The following is a 21674-nucleotide window of genomic DNA, read 5'->3' as shown; positions in this document are numbered from 1 at the left end:
AATGGTACTGGGGGAGATAGGATCGCTTACTTACACCTGGAGATTAAAGGCAGCCTAACAGCAACATCATCCCCTGAGATAATCACAAATAATAACAGCTTCCTTAGAAGTTCTTCACAAGGCTGATAGTTGGCTCCCGCTGGAGTCCAGCAGGTGTCAGCACAAAACACAACGTTAAATGATACCTTACTCAGGTGTAAGCACAGCAGAGAAGGCAGATAATCAAAATTTCCCCTCCGATCATCCCTCATCTTCATGGTATTCCCTCTCATCTGGTTCCTGACTGGTGTCAGAAGGCTCATTTTGCAGATAACACCACCAAAGATAGCAAGAAAAGCATCCCATGGAGCTGAGGTGCTGGACACAGAACTTTGCATTATCCCTGCTCCAAAGGGACAACACTGCTGCATTCATAGCAGCTCCTTAGCAAGCAATGGACAGTCTCTGGAACACCTGGAAAGGAAGCACAGAGATGATGACATCACAAGAATTCATCATTTTAGTGCCCATTAAATCCTTTGGTTCTGATCTCAAATAATAAAGTCACAGATTAATAGAATGGCTTAGTCAGTCTGTGGGAGCTGGTAGGTGGGATCCAGCTGGGATCGTTCAGCCTGGAGGAGTACAGTAATAAGTGTATCATAAGTACAATAATATGTGTTCTAAATCACTTATATATAAATCTTGAATATATGAGAGGATCCCTAAAACGTTCTGAAATTAATAAAGGACTTTGATATGATGGAATTAAAGGGCAAGTTTGACTTTTAGGATGCCTGTGAAGGAACTAAGCTACTCTGTGAACAGACCTTGACATTTCTGCCTGTAGTTCTTAGCACCGAGAGTAGATATATGAGCAATTACACAAAGTTACTGTTACTTTGTAGACAATTAATGTGTGCTTGCATGTCTCCCCTGGGCCTTCTCTTCACCAGGCTGAACAGTTCCAATGTATTTGAAGGACGTCCTGAAACCAAAACAAAGCAATCAGGCTGAACAAAGATGCAATGGCAAGTCCTAGAGAAAACACAGACATTTCTATAATGCTATTCCCTGTGTTCAATCCACCTGGCAAGTCATGATTTTTCTCTCCCTCTTGTCTCTTTTGCATCATTTAGTTCTATTGGACGTGGCTAGTTTAGAGCCTACACATCTAAACAGGCTGCCCATGGAAGTTGGTTGAGTCGCCATCCCTGCAGGCATTCAATAAACATGAAGGTGATGATCTGAGAGGTCTTTTCCAATCTTGATGGTTCCTGTGGCTCTTTTCTGGCTTACACAGACAACAGAGAGACACATTCTCCCTTATTGTCAATGAGAACAATGTGTGGAACACACCTGACCAGGTGAGAAGTACTGCACATTATTATCGCTTTTTTACCACATCTTATCACCTATTTCTCTGCATTATCTACATGAGGGGTCCTAGGATAATCTTCTGTCCTTTATACTGAGGTGATGTGGGCAAAGACACCTCCTCCCCCTCAGGTACCTATTTCAAGGGGAACCACCATTTCCTGGAAGCATCCCATTAAAGTCACTGGCAGCTCCTTGCACCTGAATATACAACTTCAACAGACTGTTTTTTCTCAGTGCTGGCTGCTGGAAGAGATCATCAGAGGGTCTTATTAGCGAGTCAGCAGGGAGTCATCATGGCAATCCCTCCCCTCACCTCCCACCTCAGCGCCAAGATGGCGGCGCCCACACTCGCCCCTTCCCGCCTAAACCATCCGCCAGCAGCCGTCCCCATAGCAACAACCCCCGTCCCCATAGCAACAAACCCCGCCCCCCCCGTCGCGGGTGTGACGTCACTTTACGTCGCCCCGTTCGCGCAGGCGCAGGCGGTGCGGCCGTTGTGGCTGCGGCTGCGTGAGGAGAGCGCGGGGTGGTCGGCGTTGTTTCCGCTGTTCCTGAGGGAAACTCAGTGTCTTTATGGTTTCCCCGCTCCACAAAAGGTATTTGGGGGCTGTTCTCAGTGTCTTCTTGGTTGGTGGGGTCGGTTGTTTGGGCCTGTGAGGGGATGCGGTGTGAGGGTTGGGGAGTGAGGCCTGTAGGGATGGGAGGGGGGGGATCGTCCGTGTCTGACAGGTCATCTAGTCCAACTGTCCCGCAATGAACAGCAATACCTACAGCAGAGTCCCACGGTGACTGCAGACAACTTGTGTCAGTGCATTTACCATCGAACAGCTTGGCTTGGAAGGGATCTTAAAGCTCGTTCAACCTCCTGCCGTGGACTGGTTGCCACCCACTCAATCAGACACCAGATCAGGACCCAATTAACCTGGCTTTGAACAGTGTTGAGGCAGCCAGTCCTTTGGGTGAACGTCTCCTGTTTTAATAAGTAACTCAGTTAATGCTTCTCTTACTGGTTATTTTCTTGCAGCCATAAGCCATAGCTGAAGTCATGTACTAAAAGTACTGAGAGTGGCTCACTGAGCTCATGAGGCAGCTCCACAGGGCTGTACTTAGAGGGAGGTATCATGCAGCAAGCAGAGAGATCAGTGATGCAAGGACCAGTGATGCAAGGACCGGGTGTACAGAGGCTGTTCAGATGGACTTCAACAGGAGGCCACTGTATGGTTGGAAAACACGTTGTGAATGGGAATTTTCCATAGAGAAACTGCAGAATTCTGCAGATCCTTTCCTTCTGAGCTGTGATTGCTTGGAGAAGACAGGAGCTTTGCTTCTTGAGGATGTTCTCTTTCACAAATGAGGTTGGGTTTTGTCTTTCTCCTCTTATCTGCACCTGACAGGAGAAAAGAGGTGCTGCTTGGCAGTAATGCGGTGGAAATATACTGGGAAAATATTCCTTATATACACGGTAAAAATAGCCTGTAGGGTTTGTTTGCTTTGGTAAACATAACTCGGCGCCCAAAGGTAAAGCCCTGAGTTTTAGATTCCTGTTTTTGTTTGTTTTCTCTTTAACCTTATGCTGACTATCATAATCTTAGTGTCTTAAAAGCTGAGATTGTTTTTTCTCTTTGCTTTGTCCTTGTTGTCACAGATCATGACACCAGAACAGAGTCCAGCCACTTCCCTCATCGACAGGACCATCAAGATGAGAAAAGAGACAGAAGCCCGGAAGGTGGTCTTAGCCTGGGGCCTCCTTAACGTGTCATTTGCAGGCATGATATATACTGAAATGTATGTTTTGCTGTAACATCTGATCCAAACAAACAAAGCTCCCGAGTGTTTCATTAGGTACAGTTGCAAAATGGCAACTTGTTGTTGTATTTTTTACTTTTCAGGACTGGAAAACTCATAAGCACGTATTACAACATAACATATTGGCCACTCTGGTATATCGGTGAGTTATTGCAGCATTTCATTTTCAGAGTTCTCTTCCTTTTTTTGTTCAGCTGTATTGTGGGTGTGTGTGATGCTTCACAGTAACTGAAGTTTGTTTCAGACGAGTAGACTCTAAACTACAATATCAAATACAACTAAACGTTGGAAAGGAGCATAAGGGAGAGTAAAGTCATGGGTTGTTATTATTCTTCATGCTCAACCCACGTGGTATTATAGAAACTTCTGTGTTTATTCTAGAACTTGCATTCGCATCTCTGTTCAGCCTGAATGCTTTATTTGATTTCTGGAGGTACTTCAAATACACGGTGGCACCAACAAGTTTGGTTATGAGTCCTGGACAGCAGACCCTGCTGGGACTGCAGAATACAGGTGGGTGTTATAAATACCTCTGGCAACCCTTTTGTGTTCTTTTGGTTTCTGGTGTTATCTTTCTTCAGTGCAAGATTCCTTGAGGAAATGAGTTCAGAGCTATACAAACAGTAAGTTTAGATTAACTGCAGCACATTCAAATTTCAGAGCGTCAAGTTTTTGTAGGTGAACTGGATTTAATAGTGAAGGACTCAAACGCTGTGAAGCTGGACAAGGAATTTGTAACCTGTGAATGGGAACAGAAGCAAGATAGTGCATGTTTATCATAGAATCATAGAATGGCCTGGGTTGAAAAGGACTACAATGATCATCCAGTTCCAACCCCCTATGTGCAGGGTTGCCAACCACCAGACCAGGCTGCCCAGAGCCACATCCAGCCTGGCCTTGAATGCCTGCAGGGATGGGGCATCCACAGTCTCCTTGGGCAGCCTGTTCCAATGTGTCATCACCCTCTGGGTGAAAACCTTCCTCTTAATATCTAACCTAAACCTCCCCTATCTCAGTTTAAAACCATTCTCCCTTGTGCTATCATTATCCACCCTCATAAACAGCTGTTCCCCCTCCTGTTTATACACTCCCTTTAAATACTGGAAGGTCACAATGAGATCTCCTCCATGGAACTTTCTGTTCTCCAAGTGTTTATGTTTAATATTATACTGATGTCACATGGAGTAAAAAGAACCAAATCAGAGAGTCTTACCAATCTTGGTGTTCTCTCCAGCGCCTTCATGGAAGTGCCTAATGGTGATTGTTTTCCTGTATTTCAGCGGTACAGACGACTCCACCACGTGAGCTGACAGCAAAGAAAGTCCCTTCTTCAACACCTTCTCCTCCGATCCAGGGTCAAAGTGTGCTGAGTTACAGCCCATCCCGCTCTCCTAGTGCCAGTCCAAAGTTTGCCACCGGTTGCATCCCAGGGTACAGCCCTCAGCTGCAGGCTCTGTCAAACAACAGCGCTTCTTATAGTGGTACGATGGCCTATTCACCAGGCAGCGCCTACAATAAGGTAAGGACCAAGGCATCTCCAAAAGCTTTGCATTAGCAAGGTCATCATGTCCTTGCATTGTGCTGCTGAAGGTGAGCACCAGGTAGCTGAGAGTTGTGTTTACTTGCGTCCCACGCAAGAGTCTTGCATTGATGTGGTTTACAAATCAAAATGGAGTTGTGTCCTTTGTGTGTGACTCAATGGTTTGCTTCTATTTGCCCAAGGTTTCCAACTTCAGCCCCTCTCCTGGTGGTTCACCATATCCCACAAGCATTGGACCAATGGAAAGTGGTGGGCTGAGGTCTCGTTACCGCTCTTCACCTATTCTCTATAATTCTCCTACTGGCAAAGAAGACTACATGACAGACCTCAAGTCACTGGACACCTTCCTTCGAAGTGAAGAAGAGAAGCAGCATCGAGTTCAGTTGGGTAAGGAAAGAAAACGATTTGATCTGAAAAGCTTGGCAAGGGCATTGGTTTGATGCTGGAGGTGGTTTCGTGGATGAGGAAAGTTGCAAAGGACTACAGCAGAAAGCACTGATAGACCTTACTTATGAATGTTAATCACCTGTGAACTTAGTAATGATTGTTGCTGAACAGCTCAGCCTTCCGCTGAGTATTTAAGACAAGATGTAGAATGCCATAATGTCTACCAATCTCCATGGCTTAGGAACTTGGGGAGTTTTCCTCTAAAGTACTCCTTTGGGTTGGATAAGCACTTCTTACTCACAGAATCAACCTTATTGAGGCATGTGCTGATGGATTATGTCTATAGTGTTTGTTAGCTGTAGTGGGCCCTGATAAGATAAAGAGCTTTAATCACCTTGATGAGAGGTGTATCTTGTGGAGAAGATATTGCAGATAAGGAGGGGTGTGAATTACTTGCAGGTCGCTTTTGTCCTGCAGATACAATGCTTGTTAAGATAGAGAATTAAATCGGATTGATTTCAGGGTCTGTACTCATGATGGTTGGTGTTCATGTCTTGTCAATGCCTTACTGCACTGACGTGCTGCCTGTACTGTTGCTACCCAGGTTACTTGGCTATAATTTCACATGACCTGTTCATGAATTATTCTTTCAGGAACTTCAGATTCCAGCTCTCCTTCCAGCAGCCCAACCTTTTGGAACTACAGCCGTTCCATGGGAGACTACGCACAGATTCTGAGGAAGTTCCAGTATCAGCTGGCTTGCAGGTCCCAGGCTCCATCAGCACACAAAGATGAAGCTGATCTGAGCTCAAAGCAGGCTGCAGAAGAGGTAAATTCAGCAGCAAGGTAGCCAAGAGAGAAGCAGGCCCCCTAAAACATACAGCCTCATCCTAAGGTTTGAATTTGAGCTTTAGAAGTGTTTGAGAGAGAGAAATCCTATAGCATTTACATCCTACAGCTTTTAAGATTTCCATGTCACTGTAAAGGGATGTGAATTGTAGCTGTAAAATGATTTCTGCCCTGGAGAATAAGGAGTGTTTTGGATAAAATATGCTTGTCCTTTCCATAGGTTTGGGCACGAGTGACAATGAATCGACAGCTGCTTGATCACATGGACTCCTGGACTGCAAAGTTCAGAAATGTAAGTCGTGTCTCTAAGGGCTGTGCGGCTTTTGGAAACAAGCAGAGCAGAGTGGGAGAGTTCTGTGTGTCCCCTGCATGCCTGGGGAGGTGAAAAGGATTGCACTGTGTGTGAGGTGTGCTTGTGTAAGGGAGTGAAAACAGAGCTTGTAAGAGAGATACTGAGATGTATTACTGAGTAATTACATCACTGAATACACAAAAGCTTCTTGGATGCAACAGGATTTGTTTTTCCTTTTTGTGGCTTGGTGGTTAAATAAATCTGTCTGTGGGATTTCAGACTTGTTTTTCTGAGCTTGAAGCACAGAAAATTACAAAAGTAATTTCACTGCAACAGGTTGCCCAAGGAGGTTGTGGATGCCCCATCCCTGCAGGCATTCAAGGCCAGGCTGGATGTGGCTCTGGGCAGCCTGGTCTGGTGGTTGATGACCCTGCACACAGCAGGGAAGTTGGAACTGGATGATCATTGTGGTCCTTTTCAACCCAGGCCATTTTGTGATTCTATGAAAATTCCATCCCACAAGTTGACTTTTTCTTACAATCCTCAGCTATGTAATTAAAAATTAAATAAATCTTATCAGTAGGACTTGTTGTAGCAGAAGAATCTAATTACACACAGTGGGAGTATCACTAGTAAAACTAACTTTGATTGCCCCTCCAGTCATAGCATCTATCAAGTATGAAGTTTTACTTGCCTAGGAAAAAAATAGTTTTGACCTAGGTGAAAAGGGAAGACTTGCATGAGATCCATCCCAAACTCATAAGCATCTGCTCATAAAAATAGGGCCAGCTTGCTTTGCTCCCCAAACCCTGTCACATACAAATACTATTTGTATGGTTATCAGCTCCTTGTTTTCCTGAAGCAGATTTGAGAAGGGAGTTGACCCATCCAAGTATAACGTATCTTTATGGATGAGGGGCTCTCCCTCATGACGCCACTTCCCTCATTGTTTAGAAAAACTTTATCTGATTCCTGCTAGAAATTTGTTTTCTTAACTCCTTTAAGAAGAATTTTCTGGCCTTTCTTCTGAAAGTTCTAGAGTGATTTAAACTCAGCCAGTGCTGGCATTGTAATTCACTTGCCATGCTCTGTATGTGGCTTAGTGTTTCTGTTGGTAAGCATTTTTGAGGTTGTAACAGCAATGATGACTGGGGCAAAAGCTAAGGGGTATTTTTAGGTATTCAGGGCATAAACTAAGGGATATTTTTAGGTATTCTTGTTACTTCTGACTGTCTGAATTTTCACCTTTTTCTTTCTTAGTGGATTAATGAGACTATTCTGGTGCCACTTGTCCAAGAGATCGAGTCTGTGAGCACTCAGCTGAGAAGAATGGGATGTCCAGAACTGCAGATTGGAGGTAGGATACGCCATCACTTTGAGATTCCTGATATTGGTTGACAGTGGGCTGCTCTGTGGCTGGAGCATAGGACGGGTGTCATATTAATCTTCAACAAACTTAATTTATATTTGTTTCTGTTGTATGTTGGTGTGGTCTCTGTTCTTCTTTTCCAAACCCTTGAAATGAGCTGCTTTCTGAAAGGACTTCTTGATAAAATTCCGATGAGCTGAAATCCTCTTTTTTATTTTATGATAATATTCTGAAGGAACTGATTTCTCTTGTCACTTTGATACCCCCTTAACCGAGGAGAGGATTTGATTTGCTGTCTTTAAATGAAGTCCATTCTCTCTGGACTGGTTGTAGTGTCCACTCAAGGGCGGCAGCTGTTGTGATGCTACTGGTAAACTGATCAGTGCTAACCCCGTCTCCATCTGCTTACTCTCCCTATGATCTTCAAAGTGGGTGTTGGTTCCACATGGCTTTTATATTCTGTCATGTAAACCAGTTGTCTGCTCTTCCATTTGCCTGGAAATAAACACTGAGGTGCTGTATTGTGTGTTAAATGGTTTCAGGGGGTTAATCTGCCAGAAAGGAGAGTTATTTGCCATGATGCTTGGTACATGAGTCTGTTGACATGTGCTGGCTCTTCTTGCATTGCAGAAGCCAGCATCAGCAGTCTGAAGCAGGCAGCGCTCGTGAAAGCTCCACTCATTCCAACCCTGAATGCTATCGTGCAATATTTGGATCTTACACCAAACCAGGAATATTTGGTTGAAAGGATCAAAGGTTTGTGGTGATGCTTTGCTAACTTGGAGAGTCTTCAGTTACAACAGTCAAGCATAGTGGCATCAGACACTGCTTTATTCAAGGTGTTCACACAGTCACAGTAGGGACAAGAGCTGTGTTTAAGCAGGAGGTGCCCTTCTCTGCCACTTTCTAGTTCTATAGGGATGTAATGATGCAAGACATAGATATGAATTTGTTTTTAAATGTTTTTATTTCTTGTTTTCCTCCAGTGTGCTTGGAGTGCAGGGTGCTGTGTTTAACCCTTTAATTAATCAAAAATAAAAATCATTCTGTCCATTTATTCCCCCAATATTTTTTTTCCAATTTAGTGCACTTTATATACGCCTGAAGCCCTTGAAGCTTGCATAAAACACCGCTTTCCTATACTCTCAGTAACAGAATAAACGTTGTTGCTTTCAGAGCTTTCTCAAGGAGGATGCATGAGTTCCTTCCGATGGAACCGAGGAGGAGATTTCAAAGGCCGTAAGTGGGACACTGACCTGCCCACGGACTCCTCTGTAAGTGCTGGAAGTGGGTTGTCTTTCAGCGTTGATTTTGGAGGTGGTTGCCTTGTAGGCCTTTTGAGGAACACAGCAGTAATCCCATTTGCATTGCTACGAAGATAATCCCATTGTAGTCAGTGAGATTACGTGGGGAATAATGCAGATGGGATTGGATGTTGCGTAGGTTACAAAATGGCAATTGCATACCTTAGTCTTTGGCTCTTGAGCTCACACGCAGTGTTTCTGAGATAGCTCTGGGGAGCAGCCTTGCTAGTAGGGAACTTGCTGGGGCAAACCAAACCTATTAATCTCTAATGCAAGGAAAACCTTGTTCTCCTTTTCCTTTGCTATAACAGAGGGAGAATGGAGATCGAGTGGTGTGGCTGCTGTTTGGGCCTTGAAACAGCATTTACTTCTCTAGTTGTGAAGATGAAGTAGTATCTAATTGTGAGTGGCTGCAGAGGAGCTCTAAAAGTGTTGGCAGAAAGCAAGTTGAGCAGCTCAGAAGTGCTTAAAGATCCCCAGGCAGAAAATCACAGCTCCTACATTCAGTCTTTTATCAAAACCAGATAGCATAGGTTGTGTTGGATATTAAACTTCTACATATATTAAGCTTCTAAGAACTCTGGGAAAGAAGTTTTGATGTATCAATATAAACATTGGCGATGAAGTGTTGCTATTAAATTGCTCAAAGGCAGTTACTAGAAGAAATGATACCAATGTGCACTTTTGTTAATCTCATCTGCTGTCACAAAGAAGTGCTTCTTGAGGTTCGTCTTCAGACTCGATGCTCTCTGGCCTTTAGCCCATAGAAACTCTCTTGTCTGCAGAACAGACAGGTACTCTTCCTAGGACTTCATTTCAAAATGAGGAGAAAGGAAGAAACCTGCTAAATAAGGTGTCGTGTTGTAAAACTTGAGTTGGGTGGCATCTGCCCTTCTTGGCCATCCCTGAAACAGAAGGCTTGCAGTTTATGGCCCAGATCTGCTAACAAGATCTGTGGCTCTGCCAGGTTCTGCAGGACGCCAGGATAAAGTTACTTGTGTGTGAACTGAGCTCCTGACACACAGCATCAGTTTGTCACGCTGTGGCTGGCACTGTTTTCCTTTACTGGAACAAATAAATTTGTCTCCACCCACATGGCAGCCCTGCTCCATTGAAATCTATTCTTTAAGCCCTGAGCTGCTGAACAAGGTGGAGTTTAAATCAGGGTTGCAACCAGAGTTCACCACATGCTGTAAGTCATGCCTAATGTCATGGGAAGAACCTTGCTGTATTGTTGCATGTTGTTCTTTGGTCTCTATAAGGCTGCTCAACCGCAGTTTGTTTTTGTTAACCCAGATCATCATGCACGTGTTCTGCACTTACCTGGACTCCAGACTCCCACCTCACCCCAAATATCCCGATGGCAAAACCTTCACTTCCCAACACTTCATTCAGACACCCGACAAACCAGGTACTGCTTGTGTTCACAGCACGCTCCCTGAGCTGCTCTTTGTTGTCACAACAGCACTTTCAGAATCCACGTTACCTTTTCAACTTGTCATCCACAGACACTTCGAATGAAAACGTGTTTTGCATCTACCAAAGCAGCATCAACCCACCCCACTACGAGCTGATCTACCAGCGCCACGTCTACAACCTGCCCAAGGTACGCCAGTGTTGCTGCTGCCAGAAAATCATCGCTAGATCTTATTTGTCTGATTTGAGATGTTGGCTCAGTGCAGAAAGCAAACCTGAGCTTGATCACTGGCTGTTACGTAGTGTTTAATCTGCTTTAGTATCTATTTAAGGTGCACGAGTGCCTGGGCAGTATCTTTTTGTGTTCTTTTTCCTTATCTGACAGTTGGTATCTAAAATACCAAGTCACACCATCTATGATGCATATTATGATCATTTTTCCCCCCTCTCCTGTCAGCACACACTGCAGTGCTGTTTTGTGATGCGTTCATCGGAGCTGCTGCTTGGCTAAAATATTGATGTGATTTCTAAGCTCCTTTCTCCTTCTGTAACTTCAGGGCAGAAACAACATGTTCCACACCTTGCTGATGTTTCTGTATATCATAAAGACGAAGGAATCTGGGATGCTGGGGTGAGTAACGTGTCGTCGTGATGTGTTGTGTCCTGTTGTCTGAAGGCACCTCAAACCAAAACCGATGCACTGGGGTGATCATAGAATGGTCTGGGTTGATAAGGACCATAATGATCATCTACTTTCAACCCCCCTGCTGTGTGCAGGGTCACCAGATCACCTTCTCATTTGAAATAACAGCAGCTTTTTCATTAAAAATAGAGCAGTTTTATTTGTTTGTGTGCACAGAGGAGAGGTTTAGTGCATGGGTGTGCTAAGGAGGAGTGGTGTTGCTTTCTAGCCTGAGGAGCTCTGCTGTTTATAACCAGGGACGAAAGCCATCATGCCATAACCTCATGTTTTTGGCACAACGAGACATGTTTGGAGTACACACTGAAAGTTGCCCTGTAATAAAAGCAGCGTCGAGGCTTCCCCTTGCTCCAGAGCTCTTTGTTCTGAAAGTGCTCTGCATGACACAGAGCAAAGCACAGCGCCTGCCTGCATGGACTCTCATGACTTATTTGCTTCAGACAGGCGTTTTGATTTCCTTGCAGCTGATTTGTGACGACTTTGTCTCTGCAGGCGCGTAAACCTCGGCTTGTCGGGAGTCAACGTCCTGTGGATATTTGGAGAATAGCACCTCATGGGATTGCGGTACATAAAGATGACGAGCTGACTTCTGGCAAGACAAAGTGAGCAGTGGCGTTGCCTTGTTGACTTGAACACAGACTGTGAAACACAATACCTGAAGCTCTGCTCTGTGAGCAGGGAAGAGTTTATAATTCCTATACAGCTTTCACCATTCACATTCTTTAAAACATTTTGTTGTTGAAATGCTGCAGGATGTGAATTCTGGGCCGGTTTTCTCTTTCCATCCCTTCACCTCAGCAAAACCCCACTTAAAAAAGCCCTTTTGTTGGTGTTTTGTGTACCCTTCAGTGCCATCACTACTCCAGAGATGAATCGTGCCAGATGGAAAGAGAAAACTGGCTTTCCAATGACAGTATATAAGATCTTTTTAGGTTGATATATATGTATTTTTTTCCCTTTTAAAATAAGCAAGTTTGGGTGTCTTAGGAGCTGTGAAACAGCGTGGGCACCTTGATTACAACCACAGCATCACCCTTTGCTTTTTTAGTATCTTTTATCTCATTTTACTTCTCCCATTGGCTTTCCTCCTGGTTACCCCCCCCCCTCACTTTGGAGGTTGTGCAGCCTGGCTTCTGCATCTCTGAATGAGACCAAACTCTATAAACCTGGTCCCCATTTTGAGATCTATTTGTTTCCAGAGATGCATTCGGTTCTTCAAAACATTTGGTGTTTGCCAAGAATGAAAGGTCACATCCGAAGCACCTTTTAACATGGGTAGGAGGGAAGATTTCAGATACACATGTAGCTTAACAAAATTAAGTGCCCTGAGTTGCTGAAGCTCTTTGTGAGCTTAAGGCAGGGCTGTCACTTTGTTCCTCCTGCATCACAGCTTCCTCGGGATCCTTTATTTGTCAACTGCCAAAAGCCATTTGCACATCTGAAGTGCGAGAACTAGGCAGGGCTGTGACTGGGGCTGAGCATCCCCTGTGTTTTGTTACATGCTTTTGGACTGCGTACATCTATTTTTTTCCACTCGGTTTTGTCCTACCAGCCCCAGGCGAGCACCAAAACCAACTGAGGCATTGTGATGTGCTCAGGACAGCTGCTGTCACCTCTCTCTAAAAGCAAGAACCATTTGCTTTGTGACTCTGTTTTGAGGGAGATGAGGATTATTACCTCTTTTTCTCCCCCCCCCCCGATGGCTGACAACAAAACGGCTCATTTGGTTCCTGCATTAAATGGGTTCATCTTAGCCAGTGTTGGTGTTTGTCCCCGTGGTTCAGCATCACTCGTTTAATCCGATGCCATTTGCACAAGTGGTGCTGAGGAGCAGCGTTGCTGCTCTTGTGCTAAAAGCTCTTTCTGTGCAGATGGGCACCTCTGAATCAATGTGCAGCTCAGTCCCCTGCGCCCCAAAATAACCATACACCCCAACCCCCGTGTGCTGATCCCTCTCCCTAACTCTACACCCCGATCCCTACGAACCCTAATGCTCTGTACCCCTCAGCACCGTGTGCATCACAGCGTGCTCTGCTCTCCGTGCATCTCAAGAGCCTTCTGTACCCCATTCTCCACACATCTGACGTGCTGTGCGCCCCAGACCCAGTGTGGATCCCTTTGTTCTGGGTCCCTGGACAATGCATTCCCTGTGCACCCCAAAACCATGGCACATCTCCATGCACCTCAGTACACAGCAGACCCTGCTCCCCATGCACTCTGTTGCAGACAACTGCATCACAAATCCACACCCCTCAACCCCAATACACAGCAGACCCCAACCCTACTTGGGGTGCACCCTACTTCTAGTGCACCCCAATACATTGGTTACCCCAACCCCATGCACTCCACATCCTCTGCACCCCACTACAGAACACCTCATCCCCCATACACAGTATGCTCCAACCCCCTGCACCCTACTTCCAGTGCACCCCAATATATCATGTGCCCCTTTCCCATGCACCAGACATCTGTGTGCCTCAAGACACAGCACACCCCATCCCCATGCTCCCTGCTTCCAGTGCACCCCAATACGCTGCTCCCCAACCCCATGCACCTCAACCCCCATACACAGCACACCCCAACCCCATGCACCCTATTTCCAATGCACCCCAATACGTTGAGTACCCCATCTTCATGCACCCCATGTCCTCTGTGCACCCCACTGCACAGCAGACCCCAATACACCAATGTGTACTCCCCAAACCCATGCATCTCAACCCCCATACACAGCACACCCCAACCCCATGCACCCTATTTCCAATGCACCCCAATACATTGGGTACCCCATCCCTGTGCACCCCACATCTGTGCATCCCAATACACCATGCTTCCCAAACTCATGCACCTCATCCCCCATACACAGCACACCCCAACCCCATGCACCCTACTTCCAATGCACCCCAATACACACTATGCTCCCCAAACCTATACACCTCGACCCCCATACACAGCACATCCCACTTCCCATGCACCCCAATACACACTATGCTCCCCGAACCCATGCACCTCGACCCCCATACACAGCACACCCCAACCTCATGCACCCTATTTCCAATGCACCCCAATACACTGGGTACCCCATCCCTGTGCACCCCACATCTGTGCACCCCAATACACCATGCTTCCCAAACTCGTGCACCTCAACCTCCATACACAGCACAACCCCAACCCTACTTCCTATGCACCCCACTTCCCATGCACCCCAATACACACCATGCTCCCCAAACCCATGCACCTCGACCCCCATACACAGCACACCCCACTTCCCATGCACCCCAATACACACCGTGCTCCCCAAACCCATGCACCTCGACCCCCATACACAGCACACCCCACTTCCCATGCACCCCAATACACACTGTGCTCCCCAAACCCATGCACCTCGACCCCCATACACAGCACACCCCACTTCCCATGCACCCCAATACACACCGTGCTCCCCAAACCCATGCACCTCGACCCCCATACACAGCACACCCCACTTCCCATGCACCCCAATACACACTATGCTCCCCAAACCCATGCACCTCATCCCCCATACACAGCACACCCCACTTCCCATGCACCCCAATACACACCGTGCTACCCAAACCCATACACCTCGACCCCCACCTACAGCACCTCCCAATCTCACGGATCCTACATCCATGCACCCCGATACACAGCAAACCCCAAGCTCGTGCACCTTGCTTTCATACACAGCCGACCCCAAACCCATGCACCTCGCATCCCTGTGCACCCCAATACACAGCAGACCCCAGCCCTATGCTCCCTGATACATCATGCAGCCCATCCCCACGCACCCCAAACCCAGGTACCCCGACCCCATATGCTACGCTACGCTCCACCACCCCCCATCCCACCCCCCTCTCCCACCGCAGGTGCTGCAATCACGGCCCCTCCCGGGGGCGTCTCCCGGGGGCGCGCCCCGCGCATGCCCGACCCTTCCTTTTAAATCCCGTAGGGTCGGGGCTGTCTGTACCGCTGATCTTTCGGAACCGTTGTCCTTTGGAGCTGCTGTCCTTATGGCTACCGAGAGCGAACCGGGTCGGTGTCATCGTCGCTGCACGCAGGAGGGGTTGGGTGAGTAGGTGTGCTTATCTCTTATGGGAGGGGTGGTCCCCATCCACAGGTTGTGTCCTCCTGTGTGTGTAACTGCTGGGGGAGACCTGGAAATTAAGGACATTAAACTGATGGTGTAGCGTTAGTTGCATGTTAAGGGGTGAAAATAGAATGCAAGTGGTGTTGAAGGTGTCCATGTCACAGTAGGCAACCTTAAGTGTAGGTATCGACTTTGGCTTAGGAGAGAAGGATGTGAAGCTCTCCTGGCTGTGCTCGGTGTTCCCCCTGTTGAGATGGGGACTTTATGGTCTTATAAAGGTGATAACCCGTATCTTTGTTACTCAGAGACATAATTAGTCATTGTTTGACAAAACAGTGGCCTTAGGGTGGGCTTCACCTGTTATAATCCCAAAGCACATCTCCATCCCCAAATCCTCTAACGTGGGGCTTCCACTCATGGAGTTTGTGCTCTGAATTCTTCTGGTTTATGTCTTTATAAGTTAAAGGTGAGTCTTTCACCTTTAAGGTTCCCTCCAACCTAAGCCATTCTCTGATTATTTATATATATATATAATATGGCCAGAGTCACTCAAGCTCCACCTGGAGGATGAGGAAATAATGTAAAAATGGCTTAAGAGAGTGGGATGCTGGGGAAGGGGCTGTTGGATGTGAGCAGTGGAGCCCCCTTCTAGGATCAGTCAATGAGCTGAGCCTCTCTTCCCCATCCCATAGCAATCCCTTTGGGTAACATTAAGACAACACAGCGCCACAGTTCTGAGCCTAACCTGGCTCCTGTCCCCTCCTCAGATGTCCCCAAGGTCCCCGAGACCCACAGTGATGGTGACATCCCCCGTCGGGGCTCCCTTTGTGACCGTCACTGCGCTGCCATCAACAATGTACAAAGCGACCTGGGCTGCCACCAGCACCATCCCCGTGGCCATGCAGGTAGGATGTGCAGGGTAGAGGGGGGTCCTGGTGGGTCCCATGCTCTGTGTCACCCCTCTTTTGTCCCTTGTCCCCAGCTGTGTCCTCACCACTCTGCTGCCAGCAGCACTCAGAGGAGGTCTGTGAGAGCTGTGTGGTGAAAACCACATTGACAGCTGAAAACGCCGTGGAGGCCAACAAGCTCTCCAATAACTACAAGGTGAGCGCCCATAGAGTGAGGTGGGGGGGGGAGGTTGAATCAATTGGATTCCATCTGGGTTTTCTTACCTCTGATATCTCTTTACAGTTTGGCTTCAAGAAATGGAAGAGCCACATTACGGCACGGCCATGGGAAGACCGCTCCGAGATCGTCAAAGAGCTCTACTCTGACCTCAACGTCATCCGTAGTCCTGGAGGTGGGTGGGTGGCCTTGAGAATGTCCTATGGCAGCATGGGGTGAAAGATTTGCTGCTGCAGATGGCAACGACCCTATTTGGTGTGTGTCCTTTCCTGCAGGGTCTACAGTGACGTGTGGGAATGTCCTCTACCTACTGCTCTTTGGCTGGTGGCTCTCGCTGCTCTACGTCCTGGTGGCTGCAGGGATGTTTGTCACCGTTGTAGGGCTTCCCTATGGTGAGCTCCAAATTGGGGAAGACTTCCATAGGAAGGGCTGGGGGAGCCATGGGTCTTCAGGCTGGACTTAAAAGGATCAAAAGGCCCAACCTGCATGGCCCTCCCATGGCTGGAGGGGGGGGGAAACACCTGTTGTCCTTCATGGGGCTGAACTTTGTGTCCCTATAGGGCGTCTCTGCTGGGACCTTGCTGGTTATTTCCTTTGGCCCTTTGGGAAAGTGATCCAGAAAGCAGAGGTAACAGTGCTTCCCACATCAGATTTGGGGAGGGGAGGTGATAAAGGTGCCCCGAACTGGACCTTGACCATCCCAATCTCCTCCAGACCCCCAAATCTCAACAGGCACTGGCTGTACGTGAGGCCGACACGGAGAGTTCAGCGCTGCTTGGTGGCCCTGTGCCCCGTCGCTGGGACCCACGGTGTTGGGTGGATGAAGGATATTGGGTGAGTTTATGAGCTTGGGGACAGTGGGGGCCCCTATTGCTGTGGGGATAGCATCGATGAGTGCCTCAATCGCTATGGAGTCAGATACTTTGGGGCAAAACCCTAAATGCATCCCGTTATTTCAGCGGCGTGCTGGCACTGTGGTGTGGCTGTGCCTGGGCTACCCACTGTTGGCACTAGCCCATGGGTTAGTGTGTGTTTCTGCATGGCTCCTCGTCTTCCTCATCCCTGTGGCCAAGCTGAGTGCCCGCACAGCTGCTCGGGTCCTTCTGCTGCCCCCAGAGCGGGTGCGCATCCGTCGTCTGAGGATGGTGAGTGCTGCCCCATGTGGGGTTGGGGGTACCCTGTCCAAGGTTGGCTTTGGGGGTCACCAAACTGTCCTTCTGCAGACGGAGGTGCCACTGGATGGGGAGGTCATCCTATGCTGCTACCGCGCTGTCAACCCTTACTACTACAAATATGCAGTGGATGGCATTAATGTTTTTGCTGTCAGTATCCTTTCTCTATTTCGGGGTAGAGGGAGGGTGGTTGGGAGGGACCTGACCCCCCCCAAATCCTACCCCAATATCCTTGACCATCCGTCCCAGACCTACTGCCACTGGTGCTGGTGACACTGGTGCTGGGCTACGTGGACAGCCACAACCAGTTGACGAGCTCTCCAGTCAAGTTCACGTTGGCGCTGCTCTCCATCATGCCCCTCTCCTACTACATTGGGATGGCCATTGCCAGGTGAGCGGGGATGTGGGGCTGTGTGGTGGCAGTAGGGACATACGTTGACCCCTCTGACATCTTCCTTTCCTCTCCCAGCATCTCAGCGCAGAGCAACTTTGCGGTGGGTGCGGTGGTGAACGCCACGTTTGGCTCCATCACGGAGCTCACCTTCTACATCACAGCACTCATCAAAGGATCACGTGAAGGCAACAGCTGCTACGCTGAGATTGTCAAGTCAGCGCTGACGGGGACTCTGGTGGGATGTGTCCTCTTTGTCCCGGTGAGCTGAGCTGGTGTATCACAAGAGCATCTGGTCTCTATGGTTGGGTGAGCCAAAGTGCTGATGGATTTCAATGGATTTCATTTTTTCTGGGGTATTTTTTTTGTTCATCCCAAAGGGTTTGTGCATGGTGATAGGGGGCATTCGGCATCAGGAACAGCGCTTCAACAGCCGGTCAGCAGGTGTCAGCTCAGCCCTGCTCTTCCTCTCTGTTGGAGGTGAGGTGGGGACAAAGGGCCTCCCCAAGGTTTGGAGGGGTTCTGCCTTGAGGGCACCCACCTCCTGTCCCTCTGTCTCCATAGGTGTCTTTGCCCCAACGCTCTTTTCCAAGGTGTATGGGAAGCTGGTGTGTGGCGAGTGCCACAATGTCACCCAGAACCCACTGGGCCACTACCTCTGCCACAACTGTCACTTTGACCTGGTGAGTAGAGTTGAGGGCACCCTGAGACCACCTGGCCCCAGTGGTGGCAGTGGGACTGTCCTGCATCCCTGTGTCAAAACTGATGTTCTCTCTCTGCAGATGGAGAACAATGGCACTCTCTACTACAGCCATGTCCAGTGAGTAGGACGGCTGCTGGGGTTGGCATGGGGTCCCCTCCAGGGCTGGTGTCCCTCTGTACCACCCCAAAGGGTTCTGATCCTACACCCCATCCCCCAGCCAGCGCAGGGGTACCAACGGGGTCTCTGCTTGGAGGCCCTGGTGACACCAAGTATCTTGTTCTGCAGACCCCTGGTGTACACAGTGTCCCTTCTGCTCCCTGCTGCGTATCTCATTGGCCTCTTCTTCACCCTGAAAACTCACTCGCACATCTACGACATCCACATCAGTGACTGTCACAGTGAGTGTCCCCAGACCACAGGACACCCATCTTTGGGACCTGTTTGTTCATGTGTCTGACCCCTGTGTCTGTTCTTCCCCAGTGCCTGGCCACCACCACAGTGCTGTGGTCCACTGGTCCCGCTGGCGGGCACTGGTCATCCTCCTTCTCTCCACCCTCTGTATGTCAGCCTGTGCTGACCTGGCCACGGAGCACATCAGCCCCATCCTCACCAACTCCACTATCTCACAGGTGAGTGTGGGGGATGATCAATCATCACCTGTTTTGGGCGACTTTGGGGTCCTCTGGATTTGGTTCCCTCCAGATTGGGTCCCTCCAACCAGAGGAGGGGTAGAGGACCTCTGGGTTGGGTTGCCTCACTAGGGAATGGATGGAGGATATGGAAGTTGAGGCCCTCAACCAGGGAGTTATGAAACTTGAGGTTGGGTCCTCTCTGATAGGGATGGTTGGAGGCCTTCAGGTTGGGGGAACCCCCTATCAGGGCTTGGTAGGATCTCTGGGTTGGGTCCCTTCCAACCAGGGTGGGGATGGAGCTCTAGTTGGGTTCCTCCACTGGGAATAGTTGGGGAACCTCTGGTTTGGTCTGGTTTGGGTTCCTTTGACTGGGGGATGAAGGGGACCTGGAGGTTGGGTCCCTTCATCATCTGTCTTCTGGTTGGGACTCTCTGAGTTGGGTATCTCCCAATTAGGGGATGGGAACATTCCTTATCTGCATAGTGAAACCCAAAAGCTTGGAATGGGGAGAATGTTCCCAGCACTGGGAAGCTGCCAGGATCAAGACATGCTTTGACACCTCTGTTTTCCCTGCAGTATTTCATTGGTGTAACTGTGCTGGCAATGGTGCCTGAGCTACCAGAGATTGTCAATGGCATCCAGTTTGCCCTACAGAATAACCTGAGTTTGAGGTGAGTGGGTGGATTTTTGGGGTGTCCTCCTCCAGTGTGGTCCCTGTGCTCCATCCCAGCCCTGTAGTTCTGTGGAGGTGTCAGTTGTGAGCTGTCTTACATGTATTCCTTCTTAAAAGGTTTTAAAGGCACAAAAAAGGGTCAGAACCAGGTTCTGCTCTGTAATTTAGTTCCCTCAGGTAGATTTGTCTTCAGCCCAACAGAGCTCCCACGGGCTGTTGGAGACATGGTGCTTAACAAACCCCTCTCTCCTCCTAGCATCGAGATTGGAAACTGCATCGCTGTCCAGGTCTGCATGCTCCAGATTCCCATTCTGGTGCTCTTCACCATCTTCTATGTGAGTAGCCCCAAAACAGGCCCAGTGAACCCCAGCCCTTACCAGGAGGGTCACACAGCACCACATGCCAACTCAGAATCGCTGTCCTCATTGTCCTCCCCCATCTGCTCAGTGCAGAAAGAAGGGGGTTCAGATGCCTCCTACCTTGGCCTGTGTTGTTCCTTGCCCAAGGGATGTATGGCATGGATTTGGGTGACACACAGGTCTCTATATGGGGTTGGCAAGGGACTGTCTTGGCTGTCCATGAAGGCACAACACTCTCTATTTTGCAGCCAACGAACTTCACGCTTGTCTTCAGTGACCTCCATGTCTACGCCAGCATGTTCAGCGTGGTGCTCATGAACTATATCTTCATGGATGGCAAATGTGACTATTTCCAAGGTCAGTGTGGGTCCTGATGTTCCCATTGTCCCTAATGATAATGGGGTTGAAGAGCTTCTAGAGAACACTTTGAGGTCACCACTTGGTGCTTCTCCAAGTTCAGGGTGGCTTGAGCAACTCTAGGGTTTGACTGACTTAACCAAGACTGCATGTGATTTCCCCATGACATGAACCCAGGGGTCCTACGTAACAGTAATGTCCCAGTCAAGGATCCTAAATGTGACCACCCTCCCCTACTGCAGGGCGTAACTCCTTCTCACTTGCTCTCTGCCCTATAGGCACAGTGCTGGTGATGGTCTACTTCATCCTCCTGGCCGTGTACTTCTTTGCCCCGTCGCCCAGTGGATGTTGAGTTCAGGACTTGGTTGGGTTCCTCCAACCCCATTGTTGGGTTTGGTGTGTGCCAGGATGCGATCCAATATCTCAGGGATTTGGTTGGGCTGGATCTGGGCTGGAAAGCAGCAATGGAAGCACTCCTGCACTCAGATGGAGCCTTTGTGCCCCAACACTTCACAGAAGAATTTCTGGCTCACGTCTGTGCCTGGAAGGGAAAATATCCTCAGAGGGGAGAGTCTTGAAGAACCTCAATACGGTCTCAAGGATGGACCCTCCCTTGGGATTCTTGCACTGGGAGATGGTGTTTGAGAAGAGCCCTCATCCTTCCAAGCCTTTGGGGATTCTGGTTTCTCCTGGGTCTGGAGAAGGTTATGGCCTGGGCCATCTCACAGGGCTTTGTGATGGCACCGGAGCTGCACTGAATGTCTTTTTTTTTCAGCTGTTTTGCCATTAAAGCAGTTTTGTACAAATCAGAAGCTCACTTCTCCATTTGGTCATCTGCCTGGACCTCCCCCTCCGAAGGTTAGTGATGGTCTTGGGGTGATGGTGCCCATCAAGGTTGGTGCCAATGAGTGGACACAGATGGCTTTGGTTAGAATAGGAACCCAGGCAGTGGAGCAGGGCAGTGCTCATCCATCACCTGTTACTGGGATTAGATCCACCATGTAGGGTAAAGAGTTGGAAGGGCAGCCTGAGATGGCCAGAGAGATCTGGGGTCATCCTGATGTTGGTGTGACTGTCCTGGGTCATCCCTTAAATAGGGTCAGAGCCACGTCCACTTCTGAGCTGGTTCTGTTTAGGG

The 21674-nt window shown here is 48.6% G+C and overlaps 1 protein-coding gene across 4 annotated transcripts; it reads left to right on the top strand.

The window, feature by feature from the left end:
- The first annotated feature begins 1821 nt into the window (after positions 1–1821).
- On the top strand, positions 1822–21391 carry TMEM209 (transmembrane protein 209). 4 transcript variants are annotated; one of them, XM_072359693.1, is made up of 23 exons: positions 10465–10512; positions 10880–10953; positions 11515–11624; positions 14987–15105; positions 15892–16029; positions 16107–16228; positions 16316–16424; positions 16525–16641; positions 16810–16877; positions 16964–17083; positions 17209–17394; positions 17473–17575; positions 17671–17812; positions 17891–18074; positions 18193–18292; positions 18377–18495; positions 18595–18632; positions 18801–18913; positions 18996–19144; positions 19724–19818; positions 20077–20155; positions 20428–20536; positions 20815–21386. In XM_072359693.1, the coding sequence occupies exons 4-23, from the start codon at positions 15048–15050 to the stop codon at positions 20886–20888; spliced, it is 2223 nt and encodes a 740-aa protein (XP_072215794.1). In that variant the 5' UTR covers positions 10465–10512; positions 10880–10953; positions 11515–11624; positions 14987–15047; the 3' UTR covers positions 20889–21386. The 4 variants fall into 4 exon arrangements, 3 of the variants coding, with proteins under 3 accessions (XP_072215802.1, XP_072215794.1, XP_072215784.1); XM_072359683.1 differs by lacking the exons at positions 10465–10512; positions 10880–10953 and having other exon boundaries at positions 11522–11624; positions 16982–17083; positions 20815–21391; XR_011906006.1 differs by lacking the exons at positions 15892–16029; positions 16107–16228; positions 16316–16424; ... (14 more) ...; positions 20428–20536; positions 20815–21386 and adding exons at positions 1842–1955; positions 3005–3144; positions 3249–3307; ... (7 more) ...; positions 8779–8876; positions 10203–10317 and having other exon boundaries at positions 10415–10512; positions 14987–15104.
- The last annotated feature ends 283 nt before the right edge of the window (positions 21392–21674 follow it).

This window comes from Excalfactoria chinensis, chromosome 1 (genome assembly GCF_039878825.1).
Source record: "Excalfactoria chinensis isolate bCotChi1 chromosome 1, bCotChi1.hap2, whole genome shotgun sequence".
Taxonomy (NCBI): Eukaryota; Metazoa; Chordata; class Aves; order Galliformes; family Phasianidae; genus Excalfactoria; species Excalfactoria chinensis.
Note: the sequence above shows the minus strand (reverse complement) of the source record. Positions and strands in the feature narration are given on the sequence as shown.

Excerpts from the sequence above, each read along its gene's own strand:
- TMEM209 (XM_072359693.1), top strand. The coding sequence starts at position 15,048 with ATGGCTACCGAGAGCGAACCGGGTCGGTGTCATCGTCGCTGCACGCAG. Across the intron at positions 19,819-20,076 it reads CAGAATAACCTGAGTTTGAG|CATCGAGATTGGAAACTGCA; the intron begins GTGAGTGGGTGG and ends CTCTCCTCCTAG. Across the intron at positions 20,537-20,814 it reads CAAATGTGACTATTTCCAAG|GCACAGTGCTGGTGATGGTC; the intron begins GTCAGTGTGGGT and ends TCTGCCCTATAG.